This window comes from Electrophorus electricus, chromosome 13 (genome assembly GCF_013358815.1).
Source record: "Electrophorus electricus isolate fEleEle1 chromosome 13, fEleEle1.pri, whole genome shotgun sequence".
Classification (NCBI taxonomy): Eukaryota; Metazoa; Chordata; class Actinopteri; order Gymnotiformes; family Gymnotidae; genus Electrophorus; species Electrophorus electricus.
Genome location: NC_049547.1, coordinates 7,241,667 through 7,267,115, shown reverse-complemented (window position 1 = coordinate 7,267,115; position 25,449 = coordinate 7,241,667). Strand labels below are relative to the sequence as shown.

Genomic DNA, 25,449 nt, shown 5'->3' with positions numbered 1-25,449 from the left:
ATAACTGGATTTAAAAAGGTCCATTCTGAAAGTGACTTCAGATTACTGCAATAACAGCAGAGGTGGGTAGAGAGAAAGTACCAGTACTTTAGGATTACATGTTGCTCATGGATACAGAATTGTATCACTCAGTCTTTAAAGAATTTACCTTCAGCTCTTTGGCACCTCCACTGGCAGCTGCCTGTGAGATCTGCTGAAGTTGCTTGATGCGTTCACTGAAGTCAGCCACCCACTGGATCACAGTAATGGAGATGGGGACAGTGTAACGGCACCAACTCCGGGGCAGGATGCCTGTGAGAAAAACAGATTAAGGTGAAATTTAGTCATACCATTGGGAAACTCAATTTCTGCTTCCATAATTTATTAGATTAAATTCAACCAAAACATTAATTCAGTTAATCTGAAACAGTTGTGACCGACCTTTGACAAGGTCATTGATCAATGTTCGCAGGACGTTGGTTTGCTTCTTCTTGCCCTCGCACACTTGCACAACATCAGTGAGGTCCTGACGCACATCTTGCAACATACGAGCACCCATCTTTACCTCTCGCTCGAAGAAACGGAACAGAGGATCCTACAAACACAAGCAGCAATCAAAATAACATTGTGCCAAACAATCCATCATTCATCTTATCTAGGGGAATCAAATTGAACGATGTTCAAAAGCTTCCTTTTATTGGACCTGAATTGAGGCGGGGGTACGGACGAACGACAACATGTTAAACTAATTGTAGTCTTAAGTGTGATTACATATTTTGTCTTAAATTACTTAAATTCATGGAATTTCAAACTCATCAGCAAAACTTAATGAAGTAGTGATCAAAAGGCTTCATCAGATCAAAGTATTTGACAAACATTTGTCAACAGTATTAGCAATTCTCTGAAAGTTAACTGGTTAGATAATTTAGGACAATTGAATCTGCAGCTACAAAAGACTAGAAAGCCTGACTCTGTTCAACTGCACAATTTAAATGAGGACTGGATTCAACTGGCAGGCAGTTTCTAATGGTCATGTCAAATCCATGTCTCCTTTATCCATATATCTGTGAATGAATTATTTTCTTCAACACAAGTGCAAATTAAAAACCTGACAGATGTCATCTCACATATTTGGTACATTTAGTTTATCACTATTGACCAGAATTTAACAGTGTCAGTAACAAGTAAGACTGTACCAGCTTTAGAATTATAATCAATTATTGTTAAAAATGTAACTGGCACTATATCCATTATTCCCAATTACTACCATTGGCATCAATTGGGGGGGGGGGGGGGAGAAACGCAACAAAAACAAAAAAAAAACAAAAAACAAAAACAACAACAAAAAAAAAAAAACAAACAGTGCATGGTTTAATTACAGAAGCTGTAAAAGAATACATAAATAATATTTAATAAGGCTTCTGTGTGAGATCAACAAATGTGTTCCATCCCTTACCTTGATGTTTTCCACAGTGCGTTTCAGGAGGCTGACAGAGAGTGGAATAAGCTGAAGCCAGTTGCAGGCTGTCGTGTGCAGGGTCCTCATCCATGCTGGCTGGGCGTCCGAGGAGGACGGTGTTCGCTGCTTCTTCTCTGTCTCATAGGCCAGGTCGTCCTCATCCTCCAGCATCTGCATTTTCAACAGCTTACCCATCATGTCAGTGCCTGCGGGAGGCAGGATCATGGCCGGGAGCAGTGGAGGTGAACAGTAAGGGGGTGGAGGGCAGCCCACAGGAAATGGGAGAAATGGGAGGGAGAAGAAATTAATGGTGGACAAACTTGGAGCACTTGCATTCTCTCCAACTCAATGTTGAGGGTTTAAAATGTCAAAATGAAATCTGTAGGGGCGAAACTAAAACAACCAAAATAAGAACACACACACAAAAAAAAAAAAAGAGAGAACATGGGGACACTACTTGCATGCAGCCAGGCAAATGAGACACTGAATCTCACATACTTCAAGGAGGTAATGCAAATTGGATGGCTAACTTTCAAACCAAAAATCAACAAAAGCAAACAAAACCATGCAAAAAGCTATTAAACCAAAGTTTGGAAGATTGCGTGAGGTAACATGATGGCAGTGAAATACAGCTGCTGGAGGGTGAGGGCACACCCTTGCCCTCAACAGGACACACCCACTCCCATGGGTAAGGTCAGCACATGGAGTGGCTTCACTCCCCATTTTAATTATAGCCCATCTGCTAAAGAAACTGGCTACATCTGAACCTATGCTGTTCATATATCGAGATGATTAAAAACAAGGTTGTAACGGGGTGGTAAAACAGCATGGGCCGTCAGACCATTCACATTGGAGAGGGTGTATTCAGCCCAGGGCAGACAGAGGAAATGAATGCCATTTAAAGTGTCGTTTGATCTGGTTAAAAGCCTGTGGAAACTGACAGAATGTGTTAGAGGAGAGAGATAGACAGAACACAGCACTTTGAAGAAGAGGAGAGAGTCATATTAATAGATGAGACGAGGTAAAATTATGGCTCCATAGCAACTGGAAAGGGTGGGGCGGAATCCACCAAATGATGGGCGCACAATGGACAGGGGTGGCTGGCCATACCCTGAGTGGTGAGGAGAACCCTTTCAGCATTGCTAGGTAACCCCAGCCAAGATGGAGTCTGAGTGTCAGGGAGCATCTCCACCCAGTGAATAAACTCCTCACGTCTACAAAACAACGATCAGCAACATTCATCAATACAGGTTCGAAAGAGAACACTATGGCATTAATGAGTCTTACTCCCTTTAAAAGTTTCTTATTTTGCACTGACCGAATGCCATCTGGCATTTTTATGTCCTTGTGTCCATCCACTTTGAGCGCCAGCTTGAACTCGCTGTCAAAGCTGCCTGTAGTGAAGATGCGCTCCAGGAAGGTGTTAAGGAGCCGCTGGTCAAACTCATTGTCGATGCGGCCACCGTAAATGGACTGAGCCATGAGGGTTTTCAGTGCTGCCCATGGAATCTTGTCAGGAGAAATGTTCTGCCGACCCTGTGAAGAGAAATAATGAACAAGGCTAAAATAACTGTGGGATTATAAAAAGAAATATATAAAAATATTCAGTTTTAATATTTATTTTGGACTTAATCATATTTTCCCCAACCATATGGTGTAATGTTGCTTGGATGCATGTTCAATTCATTTCTTATATTTAACCAATTCCAGTTGAGATCTGATCTGTCTCATAAGCTCATTCATCACTTTCAAAAGGAACTTGACATTTCAGTTTTAGACCTTAGCAGTGTCATCTAGCCAGGTGTCCACAGTGTCACAGGCCGAACGCAGGTCAGACTCCCCAAACTCATATTTCTTGGACCAGCCAAGCGGTGCATAGCGTAGACGCTCCTGGATGACAGCGTGGAACCAGGCCAGGAGGAAGTATAGGCGGGCACGCTCGTTTGGAGCCTGCAAGGATGCAAACCCATGCTCAGCAAGTCAGTTCTACCAAATGTATTGGTAATAAATTAAAACAATAGATAGCAGACAGGGGTGGGGAGTTTAAGATGCTGTAGTTAAATTAGGCATTTTGTTGGTCGTCACACCTTGCACATGCGAGCCACTGGTATGCTGCTAAAAGTCCTTAGCATGTTGGCCTTCACACCAGGGGGTGGCTCAAAGACAAAGATACGACCAGCACGTAACAGGTTCACAGGGACCTGTGTATAACAAAGGAAGAAACTGAAAAAAGGGCCTTAGAACTTAACAGATCAGCAAGAAACAGAAGACTTGAAAACCAGCTAATAGCTTACATCAAGAGCATAGCTGGAGAACACATAAGTAAAACCACAATCAAGACTGCAAAAAAAAAACAAACACAAAAAAAGGGCTGATAATGGTATCTTTATATTATGCTGTGTTTGCATTTTGGTATATCAGACTATCAAGTTTACTTTGCCTATAAAATGGTAGTATTGAATGGGTCATACAAAAAGAAATACAGGCAAATGCAGACATGCAAACTGACCTTGGGGTTTATCTCCATGGTGAGGAAAAGTCGGAAGCTGGCATGAGGCTGCATGGAATGAAGCTTCTTCTCCAGCTGCATTAGCCAACCAGGAGCCAGGTGCACATTCTCCAACATCACCCACCTAGGAATCAATGCAAAAAACACAAGCTTTGAGGAAGCAAGCACACGGATTGTAAAATTGCATGGATTTGCATCACTGTACAGAGATCCTAAAATCCCAACACTTGGGACAAAAAAAGGGTTATAGACTTTCAATGGAGTTTACACACCTGCCAGACTTCACTGCTGTGTTAATGTCTCGGTCTGCCTTGTTGAAGCCCTCAGCGGAACCTGTGGTGAAAAATGGGGGACAATCAGTAATTGATCACAATTTCCTGAGACCATTTTCTTAAGGGGAGAGGTTAATGAGCTGACTTACCAATAGAGATGGAGGTGATATGTTTGTTCTGTTCAGCAGCGAGGTCTCGCACCAGTCCACTGGCATCATAGCCAGGCACAGAGCACATCAGCACTGGTGTTCCTGGCTTCACCTGGAAAATGGTTTCAGCAAATACAAGTTACAGAATATACAACTGCTTTAAATCAAGAAATTTGGGGATTAACCACAAAGAAATCATATTTTAAACTCTAAAAAGATACAAAGAAAGAGACTGAAGAAATTTAGGAGGTCAACATGAAAGCATCAATTTAAGCCCATCTCTACCTCATTGTCTACAATGTTGGCAAGATCCAGTGGCTGTTCAATAATAGACATGAAGTTTTCTCCCAAGACCTTGGACACAAAGATGGATGACATGGCCAACAGGCGATCCGGTCGGAATGCCTGGATGATCAGCAGTTGGTGCACAGCCTGGCCGATGGAAGCTAAGGATGGACATAAAAAGGTGACAATTTGCCGCAAGTTTACCTGAAACCAAGTTAAAAATATATCAGACTACAACTCACTGCTTGTCTTTTCTTCCGTCCACAGGTAAGGCACGGAAAGCTCAGGAGAACTGCTCTCAAGCCACATGAAGAACTCCTGGAACATACAAACAACTTTGACCTGACCCATCCTGACCACAAGACCTGATGCATTCTTAACATATGCATTTGAGGTAATATTTTATCCACTAGTCACCAGTCTGCCTCACCTCGTCTGCCTGCACTTTGGCTACCAGGTCTTTGAAGGCAGGCAGGCGACTGAGGCGCACCATGGCCTCGCTCTGCTCTGTGCTAAGGCCCTTCACTTTGGGTACAGCCATGCCCGTCAGAACGATCTCCTTACCACGCAGGAAGTGCTGGAACTCAGAGTCATAGGATGGTTCACTGGAAAAGGCAAAGAGCACAGGGAGCAGGAAGTCAGTAGAAAGCAGGCCTGAATGCTTCAACACTTAATACTGGTTACTACTGTAAAGACAATTAAAGGTAAATGTCTGCACTCAGACATGCTGTCCTACACACTGCTATGTACTGTAATTACCTGGTCATGCCTTTCAGGTTGATCCTGGCTAATAGCATGGCAAAGGTGATGTGATCCTGGTGGAGCATACCTTGAGCAACTCTGTTAAAGGCAACCTGGGGAAAGGCAACAAGTATAAAATCACATTTCACATTTTCTGTTTGTAGGTCAGCCATCATAGATGACTTGGCCTAGAGTTTACTTATGTCTTACTATTAAACCTGAGCAGGGTCTTACCTGGAACAAATCTTTGGTGATAAGGGACAGACGCTGTGTGTGGTCACTCACGCTCTTCAGGCCGGCGTTCTCGTACAGCACTGTGTGATAGATGTCCAGGAAGAAGTGCAGAGAGTACTGGTACAAGAAGTGCATCTGAATAGCGAAGAGAAAGGAGTATTACATAAAATAAGTTTTGCTAACACTTTTAAATGATTAACAAAACTGAATTTAAACAGGAAATTCCTTCTATAACATTCAAGAACTTTGACAAAAGATACTACTTCCTATATAAATCCACCAGACCTCGATAACTAACATTACAATCTGCTAAATGAAGGCTTTGCAGACAACTTGCAGACCTGGTTGAGGGCCTCCATGGTGAAGTAGATGCTGCTGCAGGCAGTGGATAGTGACAGATATTGCTGTGACACAGTTTCCACTTCCTGCATGACGATGTCCGTCTCCTCCACTTTCCTCGTCACCTCTGCTGCCTCCTTCTTCAGGTTCTCCAGCGTGGTGATGATGGTATCATCATCCAGGATGCGACCTTTAACCTCATTTAGGGCCTGCAGGAGGGACTTCTCCAACTGACGCAAACGTAGCTGGAACTCACCTAAGAGATAAAAAAAAAATTTATATTTATATTTATATTTATATATATATATATATATATATATATATATATATATATATATATATATATATATATATATATATATATATATATATATATATATATATATATATATATATAAACAAAAACAAACAAACACAAACAAAAACAAACAAAAGAGCGAGCCATGGTGTTTACCCTGTAGTTTCAGAAGGTCCGAGCGCTTCTCATCCACATCTGGCCGCTCAGCCTTCAGCACCTCATTGAGGCACTGACTCTGTAGGCTGCTTCGGGTAACAGTAAAGTTCACGAAAGTCACACGTGAGCACAGGTCTGGCGGAAACTCCACCTGTTGGGCCAGTACGCACAAGGTTTAAAAATCCTTGTCTCAGTGGTACATGTTTGATATTGGTACAGAGTACTTAAGATGGAAAGAAACAGTGGAGATGAAGATGCACTTGCCGTTGGGTCTCGTGTGGACAGGAAGATGACAAATGAAGGTGACAAGTCAATGTCCTGGTCTCCGAGGGTAATAAGGACACGTCCACCGGTTCGCCGCACTTCTCTGTTGAGCACAGGGTTCAGGATTGGGTCGTAGCTCTCCACATCCTAAGAGATGTAAGGAAAAAGCAAATCTATGTTCAATTTCCATTTGACTTATTCACACTTATTCTATAGCATGTGACCTATAAAATTTCTCACTTTAAATCTGTATGTAAAATCTTGCAGATTGCGATCATACCTGCACCAGTAACGGATTACCAAATCTCAGCGCACTTTCCAAGTTCTTCCTGAATGCATCATCCAGGAAGCTAGTGCGGGTGATCTTGCGATCTTTATACTCATTCATTATGAATTCTGTGGCCTGGCCAGAGGGATCAATGATCAATGGATACCTAGATTTAAAATAAATAAATAAATAAATAAATAAATAAATGTTAATTAATTGCTCAATTAATTAATTAATTAATTAATTAATTAAATTGGGGGGGGGGGTGGAAAACTAACATTCTTGTGTTTTGTTTTTTTGTTTATGTTGGGGGAATTCCTTAATATAATGAATCTTGACTAGACGTAGTGTGTTCAGCTCCATTGTCTGCTACCGACCTGTTAAACCTCTTTAGCATGATGGCGTTCTCGGTGCAGAGGTCATCAGCAGGCAGAGAGTTGGCCTGCCAGCGTAGTCTCTCATCAGCATTGGACAAGTACTCCGTTCTTGCTATGTCTGTACGGAACTGGAGGACACAGCATCAAGTTCTTACAGGTGCTTCCCCAGAATGTCTCACCAGTTAATGAATACATGCAAAGAAACTGCAAAGGCTGATGAACTTGGGTGTGGTACCTGAATGTTGGCCTGTTGGAGGTGGTGGGACCAGGTGGTGAAAAGGTTCTGTCTCATCTGCTGGTCAAAGTAGCCAGCATAGGCGATAAAGGCAGCCGAGAGGAGGCAGTCACCGGCAATAGTAGACATCTGGTTCTTGAAGGTCTCACTGGTCTTTTCCCAGCGCTCTCGCTCAGCAGACAAGCTCTTCAGCAGGGCTGTGCTGCGGTTCACCTGCAATCGCACAAGGTGTGCAGAGACGAGAGAGTTAAGGGAGGTAACAAGAGCTAGGTACAAATTTCTCAGGCCTTTCGCTGAATATGGGATAGTTAACACCATATTACCAAAAAACAGCAGAGCAATCTTGGTACCAAATCATGTGAATATGGTGACTTCAGCATGCATCTCAAGATACAGCACTGACAACAACCCTATAAAAAGGGTTCAGCTAAACCACCAAGTTATGCAAACAAAACACAGTGAAACGATGAGTGGGAAAACAGCACACCTTTGCCTCGACAGCAGCCAGGTCGGCCTTGATTGCTTGAGCCTCGGAGATGAGCACAGCGTACTCCTCCTTGTAGCGGGCAATGCTGGCCTCCAGGTCGCGGATCATCTGCTCCACCTCCTCAGCCTTGGTCTTGTTGTCCTTGGCATCATCTTCCAGCTTCTGCAGCTCATTTCTCAGAGGCTCCACTCGCTTTAGCATGTCCGCATAGTTCAGCTGTACAAAGTACAAATGACAAACTATGAATTTTCAAAACTACAAAAATCCATTTACATACACAGATTTACACAATTGTATACCACACTTGAAAAGACCTACTAATTTATGTAAATATTTTAGGAGATTATTTCACTATTAGTTGCTTGACTGTTTAAAATGTAACAAATTTAACCTGCTACGCAGCAATGGTTTTGGCTGCTGAAACAGAAGAGGCACTGTCCTGGGTTGTAGACACTGACCTGTGCAATGGCCCACTTGACCATTGGCCCACAGGCCAGCGAGGCCCTGTTCACCTGCTCGTAGTTATAACTGGGGTTGGACATGTAGTTCTTCCTCATTTTCTCACGGATGGCATCACTACATACCAATAAACGCTTAGTTATTACAATGTAGGTTACAATATTTGGATTAAATATTGATGGAACAAATGAATAGTATGTTCAGGGTTGCAAGTAGGAAAGAATGGGTGGGGGAAGTGTTAAAGACTTACCAGTATTTGACATTTACAATTAACTTGATGCATCTTACGCGAGACATATACTGATTTCTGAAACCAACTATGGCATTTAAAAAGACTAATTGTTTTTCATTCTTATAGCATATAATTAGCCAATCCCATTATGACGATCACAAATATGGCTGCCTGGATGTAGAAAGATTGTGCGCTGCCAGACCAAAATATTGGTCAAGGCAACACCGAGTGCTGCAATTGTCGATAATACATAGCAAATCTAAATATGAATAGAAAAAATACCTCATGTCCTCAGAGACAAAGTTGACTATGCTGGAGATGAAATTGTCTCTGATAATAACTTGTCTGATCTTTTTCCAGTCATTAGTCTCCTCCCCCAGCAAGAGGCAGATAGACTCTAGTGCCAGTTTAACAGCGGCAGGTGGGTTGGCCATGGCACGCACTTCAACAAGATGCTGCTTCTTTATAGAGCTGACGGCTGGGGAGGGAATGGAGGCAAGGGAATGGAGGGAGAGGGGGTGAAGAGAGGGGAGGCAGGATTTAGAACCATGCGGGACTGATGGATGTAAGTGGCGAGAGCAGAACAGTGGTAGTGTAGAAGAGAGGGGGCTATGTTAAGATCCTACTTTGATCTTAAATTAAGACTACAGTATGTGTCATTTAGACCTTCTAGCAGCCTGAAACTAAATCGATCCTAAAGTTTTGGGCATGTGCAAAGGTGTCAAGGTGCCACCCAACAAGCACCCCTCTCAAACACTACAAACTGTAGCTCCACGCCACACGCCGCAGTCACCTGATCTCTTCAGCAGAAAAGTTAACGATAGTGGGGATGAAGTTCTCGCGCATTATGATGGAACGGATCTGCTTCCAGTCTGTAGTGCTCTCGCCCAGAAGCAGGCAGATGGACTCCAGAGCCAGCTTCACCGCCGCCGGCGGGTTGGCCATGGACCGCACCTCCACCAAGTGCTGCTTCTTAATGGACTTAACGGCTAAAATGATCACCCAGGAAGAAGGGGATGCAGTAGAGTGACAGAATGCAGAGAAGTAAAGAAACAGTGAAAAAGAAGGAGCACGAGTGTTAGCATAGGCAACAGTGGACACACTAAACACCACTACCGCAAAGAGGAGAAAAGCATCCTTGTGTAAACAGAGGGGAAGTCCTACAAAAGGAAACATTAAATTGCATAGCATATAGAGGAAATCTTAAGGCAAAAGATTACAGCTGCAAGGAGAAAGAGCACGATATCATTCAAGATAACTGGTTGATTTGCCTTGTAAAACCTTGATTTTTACAAAAACAGATTTATTTATTTTTTTTAGATAAAATGAAAAGGGTCAGCCGTCAGCCATACCATTCTGAGCCTCAATGACAGCGGGCTCCACTTGGTCCAAATCTTGCTTCACTCTCAGTTGCTTGTCTTTGATGACTTCCTGTTGCTTGTAGACCGCTTCTTGGATCTCCTGACTCATAACCTGACAATCAAAATGACCACCAGCAGGTTAAAGTCCTGTACTCAACTCAACAACGAAGCCAACAATCTGCTAAGTGGACCATCTTGCCTTCTTCTTTTCAGCCTCCTGCTGGTCTTTGACCATCTTCTTCAGCTTATCATTAGCTGCTGCATTCTTCACCTCCAGTTCTTGACTCTTAATCCTTAGATCCCTGCGCAGTTCCTCAACCTAAAAAAACACCCCAAAAGCATGATGTCCTCAAAACAAAAGCTGTGCGTACAGGATCTCCTGATTTAATTCTGAGCGCAGTGAGCACTGCGTGCTAGGTTACCTGGTCCACAGTCTCTTTGATCTTGCGCAGGCCCACATTGAGGTGCATCTGCTGCTCCTCAAGTTCACTGCGTTTCTCGTTGAACAGGTTGGCATAGTGGTTGATGAAATCCAGGTAGTGACGTGGGGTGATGGCCATGGTGCGGCCCCCACGCTTTGCCAGACGGTTGTTTGCCTAGTGTAGCAGGGAGAAAAATATAACCAAAATCTACAAAGCACTACAAAAGACAAATAATCTGCACACTCCACACCTTCATGAAAAACACCACACACACACACAAACACACAAATAAATAAGCAAGGACTCCTTCAGTTCAAACCTGATGCAGGGTTTGGTGAACAAACACACAGCCATTAACAATAGCCTCACGATGGGTTGGGGGTTGGGGCAGCTTGTCATACACGATAGGCATGTAGTCAGGCACTTTGTAATTGGGCTTCTCCAGGTCCATTTTGCTGGTGAACTCTTTGCCCACTTGATAGAGGGCTTCAGTAGACCAGTCTCCAAACCAGTTCAGCACACATCTATAGAAAGGCAGTACTCTGGTCAATATTACATGAAAAGCAGGATTTATTGTACTTTGAGCATGTAAGCACCATAGTTTCTTTAAGACAATAAGTTGAAAAGATTGTTTCAGAATATTTGCTTGCAGAAATTCTTAACAGCACAATGCTCTTCAGTTCAAACAATGCAATGAAAATTCCAAAAGGAGGAACCTGTTAAACAGAGCAGGGGAAGTAGCAGCACGGTCCTTCAGGCCCTCTGATGAGGGATTCATGGTGAAGACCACATGAAGGTTCCTGATCACCTGACTGGTGAACCACTTGTACAGCTCCTCGTGAGTGTCAAGCATCAGGCCCTCTTTCTGAGCCCCCTCCTTACACTGGGTCATCAATGTTGCATATTCATCACCCTCAAACAGTCCAGGAACCTACACAAGAGCAAGATATTTATTTATTTATTATATATTAAGAAAAGAACAATTGTTTGTGCCCTTCCCAATCACTTGTTCTGAGCCTCACCTCTCCGTTTGCTAGCAGTGTGTTCATGCGCTCCAGGAATCCAGAATCCAGCACATTTGACTCATCCATGATGAACGCAATCTTCTCATTTTTGCATCCAGATCGACGAAGAACAGTTCTCAGATCCTCGTCAAAGTCTTCACCCGTGTACTTCCTGTGCACCTGTAGAAGCACGGTCATAGCTATAAAACTCTCAAAAGAAAGAAAGATTTGGTGACTAAGTGTTTTAACAGTCATCTCTGAAAACATTTTTAGAGCAGCATAACTTGGGTGTAATGGAGAATGAATATAGTTTATCTTGGCTTTTGCTGACCTTGATCTGATAGACACTCAGGCCATTCATCCAGGCCACAAAGCGTGATAGAGTGGTCTTTCCTGCACCGCTAACACCAATCAGGAGAAGATGACCCTGTGGCTGACGGAAGATTCTGGAAATACAAATAATTTTTTAAAGGCGGGGGGGGGGGGGGGGGGGGGGAAGAAAAAAAAAGTTTGATATTCAAGACATCAAAGCACCTATTGTGGCTAGGTTTCTTACCTGTCAATTCTCAGGACATGATCCAAAACCTCATTGAAGAGCACGAGAGGAACATCCAGCTCCTCCTCATAGAAGACCTTCAGTCGGGCCTTAACATAGTCTCGAAGCTCCTCCTGTTCCACTGGGATGTAGTCCTAAAGACAACTCAGATATTCCATCATTCAGCTTAACAAGAAAGAGATCAATTCTTGGAACTACAGTACATATCCAGTCGGAGAGTCCTTAGACTCACCTTGGAGAGCCAGTTGCTGTAGAGGATGGGGCGGTTAAGGGCCTTCTCTCTATCAATGTTGGGGAAGTGCTTCAGGGCCACATTATCAATGTTCTCATCAGTCCAGCGTCTCTCTTCATCCTCCACCAGCCTGTAAAGAAAAAGCAAAAGAAAATACGAAATGCAATAATTGCTTAAAATTAGTCATCATCAGTATACAAGTACATAAAATGTAAAATCTTTACAATAAGTCATCTTACAATATTTATGGCTTGGCACACGTGAGTGTGCACTCGCAAAACTGTGCTCAAAACTGTTGGGGTCCAAGACCAAAATAGGTAATATCTTTTAGTCCACCTGTCCTGGAAGAGGCGCAAAGCTTCATGGGCCCAGATGCGAATCAGTCCCTCCACAGGCAGAGTCTCAAGGGGCCGCAGTGCCTCAAAGATACCCCTTACCCAACGAGTCATCTCTCTGGGAGAGTAGATATAGTGAGGCTGGGTGTCCTGTGTGAAACGTTCCTGTAGTCATCAAGAAAAAGCTTAGTGACCATGAGGAAAACCCTGAAAATATATCTGCAGTTTCGTTTAAAATTGCAATATGTGACCCTGTCTAAGACCCAACCTGAGACATGGTGTAGAACTCCACCATGGCTGCGGTGAGAGGCTCGGCATATGTGCGCAGTGAGGGGATGAGCCTGAGCATGGCCCTGTTGAAGGTGCCGTAGATCTGAGTGAGGGACGCGGGGCCTGGGTAGTCCACATACACCACAGGGACATGACGCAGGAATCTGTAATACATGCACACAAGGCACCATAAATGAAACCGAAAAGCCCTTAGAAGTACTAGCCAAGTGATATTTTGAATGGTGTGCATTAATCTCTATGCAGTGCAAAGTTAGGCTGCTTTATAGTATTTCAATATGACAAACAGGTCATACTGGAGATTGTAATGGGGGGGAAATCAGTTTGTGTAAAATCATAGCTTAAAATGAGTGCACCTGTGAGACAAGGGCTTTCTGCCAGGATCTGTAGGTGGGTTACAGGCACCCACAAACTGAATCCTCTCTAGTTTCACCCAAGTTTGATCAGTGGTTCTATAGAATCCTCCATGTTCCACCATCTGCAGAAAAATACATTACAAAATGTGAAGGGAAAAACCTTCATTGAAGGAACAAACATGCACTCAATTTGACACTATACCTGTCGAATAAAGGAGATGACTCTCTGTGTGCCATATTTGTCCATATCAGGCAAGTTGATCTCATCACAGAAGAGCACCAGCCACTTGCCCAACTGCACAGGGGCCAGCACCACACCATTTGGCGTGCGCCGGTACTCACAGTAGTGATCAAAAGTCTTCAGCAGCAGCTCCGGTGTGGTGGCACTGGAGAAGTTCAGACCCACAACCTGTGGAAAGAAATCAGCATCAATAAAATCAATAAAGCAAGCTAGGATGCTGGTTATGAATGTACTAAGGAAATAACTACCAAGAATTTATTAATGAAACTACAGTTCGTGACAAATCAGAAACATACTTCACAAACATGACATACTTTTGCAAGCACACAACTTATGTCTGGGATAATGAACTAACCTCCATGTCAGGCAGGGCACGGAGGGCACTGAAGAGGGTCATGGTTTTCCCAGAGCCTGGGGGCCCACACAGCACCAGAGGCTTGTGCTCAGCCAACCAAGTGTAGAGCAGAGCTTCGTGTCGCACGGTGTCCAGAGTGGGCACCACCACATCAGGGGCAGCCACCTTGTGGGTCTCCACCTCAATCTGGGGCACCTTGCCCTGCCAGGACTGCCACTCGCCTGTGATGGAAACCTAGGAGAAAGGAAATACAGAATGAACACATTTCCTGCATATTCAAACAGAACTTCAGGTTTGAACACCAACAGCCAACCAACCAAGCATTCAAAGGGCTTTGCCTTCTAGTAGGCCAGACGTTTGGCTGACTGCTATTCAAGGTTATCCGTGTAGTCAAGGTGAAAGTTCAAAGTCTGTCACATACATAGTCATACACAGCATAGCTGGCAGTGAAATGCCTTTGGTGACAGCTCTGCCCGTAGCCGAGGAGAGATAAATAAAACATACAGATGCAGATTGATGAATATGTCCAGATAAATAATGAATGAATAGGGAGTGTATGAATATGCCTATATACAATGTACAATTTTACAGTTTTTACTGAAGCCTTGTTAACATTTAGTAATGCACAAACAGTTTTTAACTTTATTACCTCATAATCAATGATTGGCACATTAGGTGCAGACGGGAGGGCCACTGTGGTGATACGGCGGATGTATTCACCAAGCTCTGCCCTCATTTTCAGCTTGCCATCGCCAGAGAAGGACCACAGCACAGCGTAGATCAGGTATTTCTATATGGAGGTAAGGAAGGAGGGCACATTTAAGCAGTGATTCTGCTCTCAAAACATGGTACATTTGGGACTCGACGGCACTATTCCTTATAAGAATCACATTTGTGAAAATATTTGGTGGCATTTCTATTCAGTCCACAAGAGAGCACCTTCATTAAGCCAAATGCTGTAAAAGAAAGCGCCTGATACACACTGGGTATCACTACTACACATGAAAAATGTGTTTTGCCTGAGATGCAAACACCCACCTGTATGTACTTCTCCAACTGGTCGATGGGCATGGGGAAGTCTGGGTGGTTGTTGTTGTAGAGGGCTATGTTGCGACAGGCCTGGTGTAGCATGGAGCAGAGGGAGCCCAGGCATCGCAGACGTGTGAAGTCCATGATGTGCTCCATCTTGGACGCATGTTCCAGGGCCTTGATAACCAGGCCAGTGGAGGTGAAGTAGGGCTGCAGGATGGCTGCCGCATCCCTCTGGATCTGTGGGGGCCACAAAAAAAAACTAACTATGAGAGTCAAAGATTTACTTTTAATATACATATTAAAAGACATGGGAAAGTTTTACAGCTAGAACATTGCTTCGGTGAAATTTCTGTAAATACTGTTCTCATGTCCATGCAACCAGACTTATCACAAATGCAACTGGTGGCAACAATTCAGCAGTTTCTGTGCAAAAGGATCTCAACTGACTTAAAAGGAAAAAATGTACCATTACCTGTAGCATAGGGGAGGCAGCCTCCTCTCCCTCGTCCTCTGTGCCCTTGCGCATGCGCAAAGCTTCATCCTCGCCCTCATCCAACGGTATGCTGCGAAGGCGCTGAAGGAAGTTATTGAAGATCATGTCGGTGCTGAGGACATCCTCACTAAACCAAACCATGCCACAGCGGGACACGGTGGCCAGGGTGGCATATTTCAGGTCCTGGACCTCAAACATAACGCGTACCTGGATGGAACAAGTGAGGCGCCAGCTGAAATATTACCTCTGAAACTGTGACATCCAATGTCAGATTTAAAAGCTACCACAAATGATGTAATAGACAGTGTGGACATGACAAAATCTCTAATGTAGCAGATACACTTAGAATGTTTTACTCCATTCTGATCAAGACAATGGATGGTTTATTGTAGAGAGCTGTGTACATTGGGTGGCAGGCTGAGACGTTCTCCATTGGGCAGGGTCAGCAGTTTGTTGTCATCCAGCACAGAGTTCAGGTTCTCTACCCACTCAGGATCCACATCGCCATCAAAGATGATCCACTGCCTCTTCTGCAGTTCTCCACGGACATTATCAATGATTCTAAATATAATACCAAACTGTATTAATAAAAGAACTGTGTACCATTTTAGTCCTGGTTATTGACAACTAATCTATACCCTAAAAATGCCATATGTCCTAAACAGCACAGATCTAGTACTGTCAAAGAAATATGACATGGTTGAAACTGAAATTAAATAAATGAAACGAAAACTGCTGAATTGTCATGGTTTAGAAGGGCATCAGTGTGTGGGTCATCACAGCTCTGCTGAAAAAAAAAAAACAACAACTCACTTTCTTAGCACATGAGTGAACAGGCCATCAGTCCACTCGCGGGTGTTGGGGTCCAGTGTTCCATACAGGTGGTCCTTGCTGATAGCCTTGGGGTCGATGATGTGTGCTACTCCCTCTACTCCCTCCAACCTTTCCAGAGCTTTGAGCAACACACGCCAGGCCAGCGTCTTCCCACTGCCCGACGGGCCCACCATCATCAGACCATGGTTGATCTGAGTGATCTGGTAAAGCTGAAGGACCTTGGAGCAGAAGACAGACGGTGTTATGGTATTAAAAAAGAAGCATGGTTGGACTGTGGCAACTGAGACAGTTGTTATTATATGCAAATAAAATAGGTGTGTGTGTGTGTGTGTGTTTGGGGGGGGGGGGGGGGGGGTTAACAATTGTTTTAGTTTGAACTTTTGCAAACATTGTTTCAGCTATACCGAAAAGCCCATATCCTTACACAGTCAAAATCCTTTTTTGTATTAACCTCCAGTATGTGAAGAAAAGCATCCATTTCTTTCTTAGCAATACAATGTAAAGCCTAGCTAGCAAAACAGTCTTTTCCAATAGTGTTCCTGACACCAATCTTGGCCATATAAACCAACTGTGATAATGCCACGACATCCTGATGGTAATCGTATTAAGACTCCTCCTTACCTTCTCCACCCACATGCTACCAACATCGTCGCCATCTCCGTAGACAAGATACATCTCAGCGCAGACTTTCTTGAGTTCCTCTCTTAGAGCAGTCATCTCCCCACGCAAGTACTGCACACCAGGGAAGACATCTGAGAGCAGGCTGAAGAGCAGTGGGATGTCTTCTGCAACCAGCTTGGGCACCATGGTCTCACACACACTCTGGATCAGAATCTGATTAACAAAAAGACAGTAGGATTAGGGCATTAAAGACACAGATCAACCTTTCAAATACAATATATGTGGCAGGCCAAAACTTTACATGACACTCATTGCTTTAGGTCTAACTGCCACAGGCTGGCAATTTAATGCAGAATACTTGTTATAATTCTGAGGTTGCAGCAGACAGAGGAGCCTTGCCAATAGGTTTAATTGTTTCATCACTACCTCCTGCTCAGGAAGGTTCTCAGCAATCTCATTCTCGTCCACGTCCTCTCCACGCTCGCCTTTCTCACGTTTAATCTTTTGGATGCGCTCTCTCTTCACATTTCCGGCACTGATCAGGACACTCTTGAGAGCTCGAAGGCCAAAGTCATAGTGAGACTGGGATGAGAGCTGCTCATCGCACAACCTGGCCAAAAACACACAAACAGCTTCACCGGAGATGCAGCAACAAAGCACTCAAGGTCAACAACCAAACTGCACTCTAGTCAAAAGACCAACAGCAAAAGTAAACCCTTAGCATCACAATACCTAAGAATTGTATCTGGACAACAGTCCAAAAACACAGAAACATGATCTGTTCAGCAGTATGTAAACATCCCTAAAATCCAGATACTCCTGAATCAAACAAAAATTCAAGGTTTAATTTACAAACAAATACTGGGATCCAACATTACTTGAAAAAGGGGACGATCTTTTTGGCGAGGGTCTCAGCAGTGCGAAAGCCCTGTGAGTAGAGCATGACCTGGGCGATGAGCTGGCGGTCTGGTTTGGTCATGGCCAAGCTGCGGAACAGCTTCTTCAGGTTATCAGGCAGGTTGGAGCGGCCAGCGTAGCCAGGGTTCATGGTGATGAAGATGGCCATCTCAGGGCTCACCTTCACCTGTTTGTTCAGCAACTCAGTGGTGACTGGGGTACCTGAAAAAAAAAAATAAATCAAACATTTCTTTACACACTACTGTGGTGAAGTACAAGACACACCCACCTCATTTTAGCTGAAAAACCCTCTCAACTTCAAAAGTTATTCATCTCATCTTCCTCTTAAAGCCTCTCAACTTTACAAAGTAATTTTGAAACAAAATTGAAGTAATGCATTGCAGTATTGATTTTTCCAGTTTTTAATAAGTAAAAATGCAGGTGTCAGAAAGGGAAGCTCTAGGGTACATACTGCGATCTCGGTTGGGGTTGCTGTGCTCCCTCAGGGCCACCTGGATGTACTGAACCTGTTGAGATACAGCTGACAGCATCCTCTCCTCCAGTCGGTTGAACTCATCAAAGCAGCCCCAGGCACCCACTTGGCACAGACCGACAAAGATGCGGCCCATTGCCTGAAAGGAAGGACACAGCAACTTGGTTATTCTCTTCAAGTCGGCCTTGTAATGACATATTTGGCAAATTCTGACAGTGGTAAAGAGCCAGTCTGAGTGGTTGCACCTGCTGCAAGTGTCACTTTAGTGACACTGGATCATGTACCTGGAAGTCAAAGGTTTCATCACAATTGAAGACCAGAACAAAACGTCCGAGCTGGTGGCCTAGAGCTTTGACAGACTCCGTCTTTCCTGTCCCTGCCGGACCTAGTAAGCAGCATAACATCGAAGGGTACATCAGACGTTCATTCCGAACACAATCACTCAACACCAAATATCTGGTATAAACTAACCGAAGGGAGAGCCTCCCAGTCGGGCCTCTAAAGCCTGGGTCATGGTGAGGTAGCAGCGGTCTGTGAGGGGGGTCTGCACCAGCTTCTCCTGCACACCCAGGTACTCAAAGCCATAGTTGAACTTGGCGTTGGCCATCTGGATTGAGAGTTGCTGCAGTACATCCGTCTGCTTGGGGTCAAAGTAGAAGCGCATCTGACTCAGCCACTCAAAGGACTTGGGGTTGTCTATCTTGTTCTTGATGAGGGTCCTGGTCACGTCCCTCTGGTGGACAAGCTCAGTGATCTAAACAGAGAAAAATGAAGATGAATTTTAGTAACTTTACATTTATTTTGTGGACTTTGGGACCATTTTACAGAAGCAAAAAATATTTAATGCCCCAAGTAAAGACTTCATATGTCCACCATTACTAACAAAAAGCACACAACAACCATAGCTAAAACAACCAGAACATCACCACATGGTTAGGCAATGTAGATTTTACTGATGTTTTTGTGAAGTAAAAATCAGCACTCACCAGATGCTCCAGCTTCTTCCTACGGATAGGTGGCTGCTCCATCAGCACCGTGTCAGCAAGCAAGTTCAGTGTGGCCTCTACATTCGTCAGTACACTCTGCAGAGGAGCCATGTTATCCCCACCTGAGATTGTGGTCAGAGCAGTCTCCACATTCTCAGACCAGTCGATCTGAGCGGACAGAACCACCAGCTGGGCCTGTGTGGGTGAAAGTAATTAGTAATAACATTTTCACTGTAGTTCACACATTTGCAAATTGAAATATACCCCCCACAAAAAAAGTAGTTACCTGGTATCTATCAATCCAGTTGATGTACGTGCCAAGGTCAATGCCAGTGCCTTTGTTGAAGGCTCCCACCTCAGTGACAGCCTCAGCCAGCAATTTGGCCAGGGTGACCCGCATCTCCTTCTCCACCAGGGTCAACCACTCATTAATCTTCGGGTGTTCTGTGATGGACACGGGCGTCTTGAACAGGACCTACAAATACCATAGTTTGTTTAAAACACACAATTATACTGTATAATGCCTGGGACATGATGCATTTCATATTTTTCCTGGTTATATCTGCCTCAGTATTTTACTGACAATTGCTCAAATCAGAATGGTATAATCAAATCACTACCTAACAAAGAGACAAGTGAGTTTCTGCAATTTTTACCTCCTCTCCCTCACGAGAGGATATGCCCAAGACCTCGGTGTTGTCTTCATTCAAGAGAATGCTGGACACTCCAGCAAACATCTTCTTGAAGTGCTTTTGCAGTTTGGCCACATTCTTGCTGTTGCCAATGATCTCCAGCAGGTCCTCATCACCAACAAAGTAAAACCTGGAGAAACAGCATAGTTAGATAATATGAATCTGAAAGTCTCCTGTCAAAATCGCAAAATGGTGCCAAAAAGGTCACCTAACCTGGGGAAGGAGGAGCGCTCTCTCTCTAGATATTCTCCCAAAGCCTTCTGGATCTTTCCAAGGAGGTCTGCCAGCCTCTCCAGTGACCTCTGAACTCCCTGGATGTTCAAGACATCCATGACTAGAGGTGACTTGGTCACCTTCTTCATCAGTGCCAGGAACTCTGTGCTAATACTGCAAAAATAAGCAGCCAACTGTTCAGTACAGCAAGTCTTCTGAACATATAAAGTATGAAATCCACTGTGATAACCATTTCCACACCTCTGGAAACGTTGCGTCTCCACAGGAAGGAGATGTTTGATGTCTGCACTCCCTGTGAAAATGCCCTCCAGATAGACCCAACGCCTTTGCACGTCTATCCAGACATCAAACAAAGCCATGATGCGGTTGAGTTTGTCCTCCCAGCTCAGGGCATCCTCTTCAAACACCTTTAGAAAACAGAAGTTTGAGAGGCCAGTTCAGACCCATTTCTCCTATACTTCACTTCCCTTACTTCCCAAATCCCATCAACCATTAGAACAGGAACTTTAAAAACACTCGAACCTTGTAGTATGGAGACAGCTTCATGGCAGAGACACTGTTGATGTGCTCCTTGACTTTGTTAAACAGGTCGTCCCATCCACGGATCAGACGGCACTTGTTCTGATAGTTGACCAGGTCAAGCTCATACGAGTTCCACACTTCTCGAATCTACGAAGCACAGAGAAGGAAACTTGTTAAATAAATTACAAAGACAACAACAGTTGAGAGTCACAGTTTGAGAGTCAACCATGAAGGGAGGAGGAATTAAAAAAAACACCACCACCAAACAACCCCCCCCCCCCCAAAAAACATCAACACAATGCACAAAAAAGTTTGACCTGTTTGAGGAACTCTTCAAGGGCCATCTCCCCCTGAGCCACCAGGAGGACATCCTTCACCACCATTTCGTTCTTCTGCAGGTCCACGTCCCAAATCTGTCCAAGAGTCAGTTCTGACAGCACCCAGTTCACATGCAGGCGCTTCATCAGCTGCTTCCAGTGGCGGTCCTTCAAAGCTTCAGACTTCAGCTCAATCACCAACATGTTCACCTGTGAATCCAGATAAGAAAGCAGTTATAATTCGTCTCCCACCAAGCAGTGATGTTCATAATCAGCCTTATATACACCTTTCCTACGGTCTCATTCAATTAATGGAAGCAGTGGGTAGCTACTAACCTTCATATAACCTTTGAGCAGTCTCTGTACATATTCATAGGAGGCATACTGTCGTAAACGTGCAGGGAAGTTCTTTAGCTGGTTTAGGAGGGCATCTAAGCTTTGCCGCAACTACAGAGAGAGAAATTACAATTTATAATTTATATTTATAAGCAAGAACCTAAGGCTACCAATATGAACCAAGAAGGTAACAATTTTATTTTACCTTACGCGGCTGCACTGACACCCAAGGCTGTTCCTTCATCTGGTCAATCTGTTCCCAAACCTTGGAGAGCTCAGACCAAACCCCCTTTAGATCCTGCAGTTCCTCTAGTGCAACCTACAGTACCACAACATGGAAGACATTCCAGTACACATTTAAAACAAAAGCAATACATTTTCGGTTCATAACCACTTGCAAGAGGGCACAGAGCTTGCAGATGACGACTCAGCAACAGGCTGTTAATGGACCAAACCTGCACTCTCTCCTCACTACCACTCAGAAGGCCAGTGTCAGTAAGCTCCAGAGCTTCCTTGGCCTTGGCACATTTCTCTCGGTCATCCTTCAGCCGCCCAAACTTTCCTTCGTATATGGTGAGGGATTGGAGGGCTTCTTCTGGGCGAAGGTTTCCCTGAAATGAAAATATAAAAGCTCAATCTGCATTATTAATTAAATTGACCTTTTAACATGCCCAAAACTTCTAGATGAACTCACAGCCACTGGTTTGGTCTTTTCCCAATCTGTGAGCAGATCTGAGGTGCGATTTTCTACAGCACGGTCTTCTTGGACAATTTTCATCTGCAAGTTGGCTACTTGCTGCTGTATGGCAGTGTCCTTGCGTTTCATGATGTCACTGAAGGCACCCCATTCTCCTTCTATGTTATCGATGTATAGCCAAGAAGGAGGGAACTGGAAGCGTTGTTTCTCCAGAAGACGCTGACCATTGCGAAAGAGCTAAGTAGCACAAGAGAAATCAGTGTTTGCTGTAAAGTACTAATCAGAAATATGCCCAAAGCCAGATATGGTTATACTTACATCAACTTGCTTTTCAAACTGTTTGATCTTACGTTTGAGGGCCTGTACATAAGTTATGAATGTCACAGCATCAGAGGTGCTGGCTGTGTCCACTGAATGTTGTTCCAGTTCTTGGCGGGACTGAATGGAACATTAAAACAAATAAATAAATAACTGTAAAGAAGCACTTCAAGAAAGGTCCTCAGACTCCTTCACATACCTTGGAGATTTGGGAGTGGAAGTCCTGCATGTTGTTACCCAACATCTGTCCAAACTTGCTAAGCACTTCCTTATGCCAGGAATCATATTTCAGGTTTACCTTTGACTGGACCTGTGTCATTAAAGGGTAAATAAGCAAACAAAAAGCAGTATTGATAAACTTGTGAATGGTATCATTTGGCTGTGTAAAACACCGCAGGTTTATTATAAAAAAATAGTGTTTTTTTTTTTTTCCTTTTACCTTGCCATAATCTATAATCACTGGACCAAACTCCTTCCTGGTTTCAGCATTGTCAAAAGTTCCTCTAGCCTTCCGGATCTGCACCAACAGAGCCTGCCACTTATTGAGGTCTTCACCCAGACGATTATAGATGTTCTCTGGCTGCATGTCCCACAAACATTGGTACTGCAGCCAAACCTAAAAAGGAGGCAGAGAGATTTGAAATGTCCTTATTTGTTGATATACAAAACACTAACCCTCAGATGCCTTATGAGAAAGATGCTCATTACCTTGACATACTTCTCAACCTCAGAGACATTTTCTTTGACTGCATTGTAGGCCTCTTCCAGAGCTGCTGGGCCATCCGGCATTCTTGTTAGAGCATTCCTATAGAACTTCTCCTCCTCAGACAGCTCATAATGTACACCAACCTGCCCATGGAGAGAAAGCGTTAGTCATTTTATACACATGACATGGCGAAACAAAAATTATTAAAATGAAACAGTTATATTTCTATTGACCTGGTATCTTTGACTCTGTATCCTTGGTAGAGAGAGAATGACCATTTTCCAGGCAAACATTTCCTGGTAGAGCTTGTAGCGGCAGTCTTCAATGGGTGGATTCAAGTAGATGACTTGGTTTGTAATCCTCAACTCATGAACCACATTCTACATGATAAAGACAATGCCAGATGCATGCTAGTGTGATAAATATAACCTGTGCTGTAACATTAAAGTTGCAACTAAAATTACAGTGAGACCAAAGATCTGAATATTGCTCTAAAGATTATGTAGCCCACCTTGATTTTTGGTTCTCCTCCTGGCTTGTGGCTAACTTGTGGTGCTTCAGTGTCCATGTCCACATCAGCCTTGTCATCCATCTGACCTCTAAGAACTTGTGTCCAAGCCCTGAGGCCAGCTTGCAGGCGAACTCCAAGAATGCGTTCGATCTAGAGGACAAAGCAAAAGTAAAAACAATGACAGTAACAAGTGAGATGTAGATATAAAGAATACTAGAAAGTTTGTAATTTTTCTGTCCCTTTACATGAAACTCACCTCAATGTCCAGTTTGTTTACCCAGATGGGCAGATTTGAATAGGAGTGCAGATTCAGGTCATCTACAGCCTTCTGGACACGGTTGAGGATTTCTGAGAAGATCTTATGTTCATACATACAAGTCTCAAGAGAACGGACCTCCAAGTCTATTTTCTCTTCAATCAGCAGAAGGTCATCCACCTACAGGCAAAGTAACACCAATTAAGCCCTTTTACTCTGACTCAAACATTAAACTTGAACACATGCTTTATTTAGCATTCATAGTAGTTTTACAGGATTTATAAATTGATTTTAGTATTTCTGATGTTAAACTTGGAATTTGACCTATAAGTAAAATGTTTTAGCCCCATTAGTAAATCTAAAATCAAGCTTAAAAAACACAACAAGCCGTTCTAAATGCTGAATGCTCTGAATGCTGAATAAAATGTTTAAGGTTCATAGTGGAGTATTCCTTTAATGTAGTATTATATTCAGTTGCAGAAGAGTACAAACCTTTTCTTGGAAGTTAAAGACAGTTTCAGCCAGGCGCTGTACATAGGGGTCTAGTTTGTATGACTCCCAGACTAGAGCAATGCCTTCTGTGATCAGAGCCTGAACTTCTTTCTTCAAACCAGCCACTAAAGGTGCAATTGAAATTCTCTCTTCTACCTTTTCACAAGTGCGTTCATAGGTGCGCACACTCTCAATGAGTGAGATAGCGAAGGGGTAGAGTTGGTTGGCCTGGTGTGCTTTGTTTACGATGGCCAAGGGTACACGGAAGCTAAGCCATTTTAAGTTACGAACTTCCTTGGACAGGGTGATTATCTCTGGTAAAAAGTTCACTTTAAGTTTTAGCATGGTCCCCGTACGCCCACGGGCACGACTGCTTTCAATGGTGAAGATACGGCCAGACACCCCAAGGTTGCGCTGCTGCACTTTGCGTGCCCAGTCATCAAAGATCTCCTGGGTGTTGAGTTTGGCACGGAAGCTGTCTCCATCTTGCTTCAGCTTAAGGCCCTCTACGTGATTCTCCCAACCTTTCCCAAGAACATCCTCCACACGCTTCATGTAGGCAGTCAGCTGTCGGTCAATCTGCTTAGCCCAGATTATGGAGCCAGAGACAGGGGGCAGGTCGCGCACGTGACTCATCTTACAAGACTGACTCTGAGGGTACTGCACTTTGAACTTGTCATGCAAGGACTCAATGTCGTCCTTCACACGCTGGATAAGTTGGGTTTGGTATTCGCGGATGGCTCCACGGATATGTGGACGTACAAAGAGAGCGTTGAATCGTGAGAAGATACGGAACATCTCATTGGCATTCTTCGCAGTGCCAAGTTGGTCACGCAGGCGGGCTGTGATCCGGGTCTCAACGCGGTCAATGCGCTCATCATACCGCTTCATAGCGGCTTCCCACGCCTCCATTCCCTCCTTTGACACGTCCAAGCCATCTACCTCCTTCACATTCTCATAGGCCAGGTTAACCTCCTCAATGGCATTAGCATCTGCAGCATCAAAGAGGACTTCAGCCACTTTAATGTCAGGGGGTTCTACTGCTTCACCTTGGCCATGCTGGGGCACAGCAGACACCTTCAAACAGACAGAATAATGAACAAAAGAAAATGAAGAATG

General features: G+C 43.9%; 1 protein-coding gene across 2 annotated transcripts in view; it reads right to left on the bottom strand.

Moving 5' to 3' along the window:
• The window catches only part of dync1h1 (dynein, cytoplasmic 1, heavy chain 1), a 30,606-nt gene that overhangs the window by 1,167 nt on the left and 3,990 nt on the right, over positions 1-25,449 (bottom strand). Inside the window, exons 8-75 of one of the 2 annotated variants that reach the window (XM_035532920.1) lie at positions 24,331-25,407; positions 23,839-24,018; positions 23,583-23,732; positions 23,305-23,451; positions 23,074-23,214; positions 22,805-22,981; positions 22,565-22,675; positions 22,366-22,485; positions 22,045-22,284; positions 21,806-21,961; positions 21,556-21,669; positions 21,351-21,461; positions 21,015-21,224; positions 20,698-20,844; positions 20,416-20,582; positions 20,155-20,328; positions 19,906-20,071; positions 19,536-19,724; positions 19,250-19,444; positions 18,735-19,017; positions 18,548-18,648; positions 18,243-18,402; positions 17,752-17,992; positions 17,300-17,483; positions 16,874-17,086; positions 16,232-16,470; positions 15,823-15,979; positions 15,398-15,625; positions 14,932-15,162; positions 14,543-14,683; positions 13,894-14,127; positions 13,500-13,706; positions 13,298-13,419; positions 12,922-13,087; positions 12,655-12,818; positions 12,319-12,448; positions 12,087-12,220; positions 11,862-11,976; positions 11,549-11,710; positions 11,243-11,457; positions 10,846-11,050; positions 10,527-10,700; positions 10,304-10,423; positions 10,096-10,216; positions 9,537-9,732; positions 8,511-8,628; positions 8,053-8,268; positions 7,566-7,778; positions 7,331-7,458; positions 6,966-7,119; positions 6,686-6,832; positions 6,422-6,572; positions 5,970-6,223; positions 5,629-5,763; positions 5,413-5,507; positions 5,084-5,258; positions 4,896-4,971; positions 4,654-4,814; positions 4,369-4,480; positions 4,220-4,280; positions 3,948-4,071; positions 3,526-3,639; positions 3,218-3,388; positions 2,757-2,974; positions 2,549-2,652; positions 1,436-1,644; positions 421-574; positions 149-291 (exon numbers count right to left, since the gene is read on the bottom strand). In XM_035532920.1, coding sequence (XP_035388813.1) covers positions 149-291; positions 421-574; positions 1,436-1,644; positions 2,549-2,652; positions 2,757-2,974; positions 3,218-3,388; positions 3,526-3,639; positions 3,948-4,071; positions 4,220-4,280; positions 4,369-4,480; positions 4,654-4,814; positions 4,896-4,971; positions 5,084-5,258; positions 5,413-5,507; positions 5,629-5,763; positions 5,970-6,223; positions 6,422-6,572; positions 6,686-6,832; positions 6,966-7,119; positions 7,331-7,458; positions 7,566-7,778; positions 8,053-8,268; positions 8,511-8,628; positions 9,537-9,732; positions 10,096-10,216; positions 10,304-10,423; positions 10,527-10,700; positions 10,846-11,050; positions 11,243-11,457; positions 11,549-11,710; positions 11,862-11,976; positions 12,087-12,220; positions 12,319-12,448; positions 12,655-12,818; positions 12,922-13,087; positions 13,298-13,419; positions 13,500-13,706; positions 13,894-14,127; positions 14,543-14,683; positions 14,932-15,162; positions 15,398-15,625; positions 15,823-15,979; positions 16,232-16,470; positions 16,874-17,086; positions 17,300-17,483; positions 17,752-17,992; positions 18,243-18,402; positions 18,548-18,648; positions 18,735-19,017; positions 19,250-19,444; positions 19,536-19,724; positions 19,906-20,071; positions 20,155-20,328; positions 20,416-20,582; positions 20,698-20,844; positions 21,015-21,224; positions 21,351-21,461; positions 21,556-21,669; positions 21,806-21,961; positions 22,045-22,284; positions 22,366-22,485; positions 22,565-22,675; positions 22,805-22,981; positions 23,074-23,214; positions 23,305-23,451; positions 23,583-23,732; positions 23,839-24,018; positions 24,331-25,407 — 12,048 coding nt within the window. Of the gene's footprint in view, positions 1-148; positions 292-420; positions 575-1,435; positions 1,645-2,548; positions 2,653-2,756; positions 2,975-3,217; positions 3,389-3,525; positions 3,640-3,947; positions 4,072-4,219; positions 4,281-4,368; positions 4,481-4,653; positions 4,815-4,895; positions 4,972-5,083; positions 5,259-5,412; positions 5,508-5,628; positions 5,764-5,969; positions 6,224-6,421; positions 6,573-6,685; positions 6,833-6,965; positions 7,120-7,330; positions 7,459-7,565; positions 7,779-8,052; positions 8,269-8,510; positions 8,629-9,025; positions 9,222-9,536; positions 9,733-10,095; positions 10,217-10,303; positions 10,424-10,526; positions 10,701-10,845; positions 11,051-11,242; positions 11,458-11,548; positions 11,711-11,861; positions 11,977-12,086; positions 12,221-12,318; positions 12,449-12,654; positions 12,819-12,921; positions 13,088-13,297; positions 13,420-13,499; positions 13,707-13,893; positions 14,128-14,542; positions 14,684-14,931; positions 15,163-15,397; positions 15,626-15,822; positions 15,980-16,231; positions 16,471-16,873; positions 17,087-17,299; positions 17,484-17,751; positions 17,993-18,242; positions 18,403-18,547; positions 18,649-18,734; positions 19,018-19,249; positions 19,445-19,535; positions 19,725-19,905; positions 20,072-20,154; positions 20,329-20,415; positions 20,583-20,697; positions 20,845-21,014; positions 21,225-21,350; positions 21,462-21,555; positions 21,670-21,805; positions 21,962-22,044; positions 22,285-22,365; positions 22,486-22,564; positions 22,676-22,804; positions 22,982-23,073; positions 23,215-23,304; positions 23,452-23,582; positions 23,733-23,838; positions 24,019-24,330; positions 25,408-25,449 lie in introns of both variants that reach the window. The other variant, XM_035532921.1, reaches the window with a different exon arrangement.